Genomic DNA, 5,246 nt, shown 5'->3' with positions numbered 1-5,246 from the left:
TTTTTTTTTTTATTATTCGCTCATTATTTTCCCATTAGCATGCTTCGCTGTTTGATAGCTGCAAAGATAGTTAAGTCAGATATTGTTAGCTGAATGGCATGTGTAATACGCAAAGCTAGATTAGCATTTAGCACTTTCTACTTTTATGTTCGCATCCACTTCCTGTTGTTTATTGAGGCTTAGCCTCTTCAATAATGAAGACAAATGAGCTCATTATCAGGTGTTTGCATGTGCACGCCCAGTAGTGTGTGTGTGTACGTATGGTGGGTGGGTGTGTGCGTCTGTCTGTCTGTCTAATGTATTTTCTCAGATGAGTGTGAGGCCTTGTTTTTGAATGAAAGCGAGGTTAATTGCTTCATTTAGCCCCGGCTGTTGAATGCAGCCTCCTCGGAGCACAACTTTGTTGAACTCACTCTACGTCCTCCTCTTTCTCTCTTGAGTGTGTGTCTATTTTCTCATTTGTACATGAAATTACCCATAATCACCAGCAGAGAGAGCGCGGGGATGCATGAGTTTTTTTGTTCATTGTACTGTAAAGCCACAAGGCTGTTTCACATCACATGCAGCTGATGTTAAATAATTCCTTCTGCTCTTCTCATTCCTTTCTCATGGTTCATGAATGAGGATTTAATGGACGAGAAGTACTGAAGGAAAAAAGATCTCCTGAAATATATTTGATCTGAGAAGGTCAGAAAAGTTTGTTTTCACCCCTCAAACATGAACCACTTTTGAAATGAGAGCAAACCAAACTTGGACGTTGTTGAAATTGCTGAAGGTTTGCAACTGATTTTGAGGCATTTTAGCTTGTAACCTGGAATGAAAGAGGTCCGATGGAATTCTTAGACGGACACATCACTGTAGAAGTGTTCAGACCTAATCGGAGGATACCTGGGAAAATAGTTTTCATGCTTTATTCTGTCTTAGAACTTATTGACTCAAACTCATCTTTTGTTTAGACATTAATAATTAATTCATATTTAACAGCTAAATCATGGAGGTGCATTTTTTTTTTTGAGTCAAACATTCTGAAGATCTCAACAAGTTTTAACAGTTCATCAATGTTTGGATGCTGCAGTTTAGTAACTGGACATTAGGGGGTGCTGGGAGACGGGGCAAATGATTTTAAAAAGTGGAAAAAAAAAGAGATTTTTCAGACAACCCTCTTCAGGATCCTTCCACTTTATTCACCATTCCACTGTCTACAATATTACCATACAAAGCCTATTTCCAACATGGAACCCCACTGGAATGTGATTATCAATAATACACGCACACATTCAGTGACAAAAACTTAAATACAGCTGTTCTATCAAATAAACAGGCCGGAGGCGGAGAGACACGTGGAGTGATATTAACACATGCACCGACAAATATAAAAAATAGACATTTCTTCTTTTTTTTTTCTGTACAAACATAAATGGACACATATAAATATATAGAAGTAGAAAAAAGGTGTATTTTTAAAATACAAATTGTACAGATACATTCCATGATAACAAAACAGGAGACATCTAGCACAATATTCAAGTGAGTTCGCCTTTACCCCCCCCTCCCCTCCACAGACACTGTACAGGATTGTACACTACTGTCAAAGCAGATTTCAGATTACACAGCTGTCGGTTTCTCCCGGCGGAGTCTTTGAGTGCTGCTGTAAACATTAGAAAATACAGTAAGGGCAAGAGTTTTGGGGCGGATTTCTCTTCTCCAGCACGGATTCAGTGCCACTTTTCTCAGTGAGTCTCTGAGCTCGGAGCAGCCGCGGAGATATTTGGTAAAAACGACGAGACGAGCTTTACAGTGAACGAGGGAAAAGTCATCATGTAGTTCGTGTGTAAACGTTGGCACAGAGAAGAAAAAGCACTTGTCAGAATGTGGGCAAATGTCGCGGGTCACCTTCCTAACCCCTCCACCCCCCCCTCCACCCCCTCTCTCTCTAATTCTGCCTGACGTCCTCCAGCAGTTTGTTTATCTCGTGCACCAGTTCACTAGCGTCCACGCCGGTGTCATGACGGATCTCGCCGCGCTTCCCGACCTGGTGGCCCTGATGGAAAACTCCATCGAAGTCATCTTCCTCATAATTCTCCGGGATTTCCTCCATGGCTGGAAGCCATTTCAGGTGAGGAGCCTGCCCATTGGTCGAGGTGTTAGCAGAGGTGGAGGATGAAGAGTTGGAGGTGTTTGAGGAGACGTGGTTGTTCCCCACGGCGCCACCTCCTGGGTTTAGGTAGTGGGTATTTGCGGCCCATGCAGCCACACCTGGGGGATACAGAGGACCCTTCCCACCGGGCAGCAAGAGTCTGCGGCTGTCCTGGGGAACGGCATTGTTACTGTGATTACCCGAAGTGTTTGCCCCGCGTCCGCTTCCTCTCTCGGCGGTTGACGACGACGACGACGACGAGGGCGGGGGCGTTTCACTGCACTCCGTGTACGAGTCCATGTTGGGAGGGAGAAGCCGCTGAAACACAGAGTTCATCTCTGTGAGGAGAGAGCCAGCCCCTCCTCCAGCCGCACAGGCATCACTCCCTCCTCCACCGATGACCCCCCCGGCCATGCCATCTTCACTCCCAGACTCCTTACCGAACGTGGAGAAGCTCTTGCGGCGCTCCGAGTCATCGGAGGATTGGTCGTCATCCAGCTGTGGCGGCTGGGAGGACTCTTCTCCGGGGATGTACATGTTGTTGCGATAGTCGGAGGATGAAGCTGGCGAAGCAATGGGGGGCATCCAGCACTGGTCAGAGTGTCCAAGGACACGACATTCGTCCGTGCACAGTCTCATAGCTGAATAGGGGCAGAGACACAAAACTCCTTGAAAACTACACTTAAAGTACACCCTGTTAAATAACTCAGCAGTTTCACCAGGCTTTCCAACCTGACAGTTTGGCTTAGTTCTCAATTTTTGTTTTTTTAGGTTTTTGCAGCAACACAGAAACGTCAATACATTTGAATAATACACATCATAAACCCCCAGACTGTGGTAAAGTAATGTTTTACAACAAGTGCACAAGGTAGCGGTGCTGAGCTTTACTACTCTAGGAAACACGGAAGCGGATGCTGTTGAGTTTGATAAAAACTCTGCCTGATGCTGTGAGGAGGTTTTAATGCACAAAGCCTGTTTAATATTTTATACCTCGGTGCTATAGCCTGATATTAATATCAAAAGAGTCTCGTAGCATCTAGGTGTTTCTCTCTCTCTCTCTCTCTCTCTCTCTCTCTCTCTTGACGTCTTCATATTCTTGTTTGCAGAGGAGGAGGTTTTTATTTTATATACTGCAGATGGCATGTATACACAGCTTGTACCTAGTCTCGTAAACAACCACGGGTACCGGATAAATGGGTAAATAAACAGCTGTGACCGGCCCGGTGGCTTCACAGCGAAATGTAAATATGAGGTTTGGCTGCTTTTCACGGAGAGGACCACATTCTTTATATAAAATGAAGGAATTGTTTCCATCATCTGAACAAAGAAAAATGCATATTTTCTTCATAGTACAGCAGAAATAATTCTTCCTCCTGCTCCATTATTTCCTCCTCTTTGACATTAAGATAAAAAAAAGGAAGAAAATGGTGCAACACATCAAAGTGTTTTCACTAAGGTGGACCATCAATATTCACCACCGCCCACCTTTATCCATCTGTGTGGAGCAGGGAAATACATTAAAAGTAGGGATGAGGGATGCTAAAGAGCTCTCAGACATGTAGGGCAGAGTGAGCGAGGGACAGTTAGTGAGAAGGAGCGAGAGGGGGAGAGAGGGAGAGAATAACATCATTTTAAAAGCAATTACTATGAATTTTCCTCAGTTCAGACATGAAAGAACAGCACTGTCACTCAAAGAAGGGAGAGGGAAAAGAAAAGGAAGGAAGGGGGGAGAAACAGCACTCTGAGACAAATACCGTTGAGTGACAGGCAACTCATCTCCGCTCCGGGGAGGATTTTACAGACAAGACTCTATCTAAGGGGCAGATAACAGACGCACGCGCACACACACACACACAGTGTAACCTCCCTCACTGTGATAACAAGTGCTGAAATGAGGGCTGTGCGGAAGAATGGGCCCCGAGTACAATAGGGATTGTGTAGGCGACAGGTTGAGCACTGCGTCTGCTAAGACAGGTGTACAGACAAATAATGGGGCTGAGATGCGACGCTGTCCGCGGTGCTGAAATTTGTGACGCTGGGAGGGCGGCGGGCGGCTCGGGTGGCATATGAAATCTGCAAGACGCAGTTCGGAGGACACTGTGTGAGCGTATCAGTTTCATTGGATCGGGCACTTTAACTGAGGCTCACCTGGGTGGAGACGGTGCATCTCAAGGTGTATCAGGTCAGAAAAGCCCTCCCCCATCAGCAGTCTGTCCACGGGGGATTCCCTGCCCATGTCACAGTCACTGTCCCCCGCCTCGCTGTCCCCACGACCACTGTCCTTCAGGCTGAACTTGTCCATGTCTTGTAATGCATACCTGTGAGGAGGAATCAGATTATGAACACTTTTGGAGGGCAAAAAAAAAAAAAAACAGGGATGGAGAAAAAATTACATTTTGTAAATTTATAGCTGTGTGCATTCTGTTTTGGTTGATGGAATGACAAAATCAATCTCCCCTCATAGAGAAGACTAATGACAAATAAATCTATCATAAAAAGCTGGAGGATGGAATCTTTCAAATCCCAGGACGAGACTCGGGACATAAATCCTACGTGCAGGTAGGTGGCACCCCCATCAATAAATCCAGCACAACTGCCACCGCAGGCATCAGTAAATCCATCATATGGAGATCATAGGGGGAATATTATGATGAAAGTAGTAATGGATGCACACTTCACAGCCCAGAACTGTATATCCTGGGCGGAGAAGTACCAAAGAAAACTGTTGTGACATTCAGACGGATGAGCTGCATAGTTTTGAACTGAGTGACGTCGGGGTGATACAAACTGATTTATGAAGAAGATACATTCACATGCCTTCAACTGACAGACTCTACACCAGGTTGTTGGGACGGGGGGGTAGTAACAATGAAACACAAGTGGTTTAAAAAAAAATTTGAATCAAACCAAAGATAATTGTTTTGCAGGGGTTAATTGGGGGGAAAGGGGGTAAATTACCTGTAGCTGCGGGAGTATTTGTTGCCACGGAAACTGGGTCTGGGCTGGTACTGGCCCTGATGGAGCATGGACAGAAGCTGTGAGACTTGCTACATCCAAAATAACAAAACAAACAAAATAAAATGAAAAAAAAAGAAATGAAAGGGGTTGG

The 5,246-nt window shown here is 45.0% G+C and overlaps 1 protein-coding gene across 2 annotated transcripts in view; it reads right to left on the bottom strand.

Annotated features, from left to right (window-relative positions):
* Positions 1-1,161: 1,161 nt before the first annotated feature.
* pcdh18a (protocadherin 18a) overlaps positions 1,162-5,246 on the bottom strand; it is an 8,938-nt gene continuing 4,853 nt past the window's right edge. The window contains exons 2-4 of one of the 2 annotated variants that reach the window (XM_008317227.3): positions 5,096-5,151; positions 4,286-4,455; positions 1,162-2,778 (exon numbers count right to left, since the gene is read on the bottom strand). In XM_008317227.3, the coding sequence (XP_008315449.1) occupies positions 1,934-2,778; positions 4,286-4,455; positions 5,096-5,151 (1,071 nt within the window). In that variant the 3' untranslated portion in view covers positions 1,162-1,933. Of the gene's footprint in view, positions 2,779-4,285; positions 4,456-5,095; positions 5,185-5,246 lie in introns of both variants that reach the window. The other variant, XM_008317225.3, reaches the window with a different exon arrangement.

The sequence above is a fragment of the Cynoglossus semilaevis genome, chromosome 9, assembly GCF_000523025.1.
Source record: "Cynoglossus semilaevis isolate Cse_v1.0 chromosome 9, Cse_v1.0, whole genome shotgun sequence".
Classification (NCBI taxonomy): domain Eukaryota; kingdom Metazoa; phylum Chordata; class Actinopteri; order Pleuronectiformes; family Cynoglossidae; genus Cynoglossus; species Cynoglossus semilaevis.
Note: the sequence above shows the minus strand (reverse complement) of the source record. Positions and strands in the feature narration are given on the sequence as shown.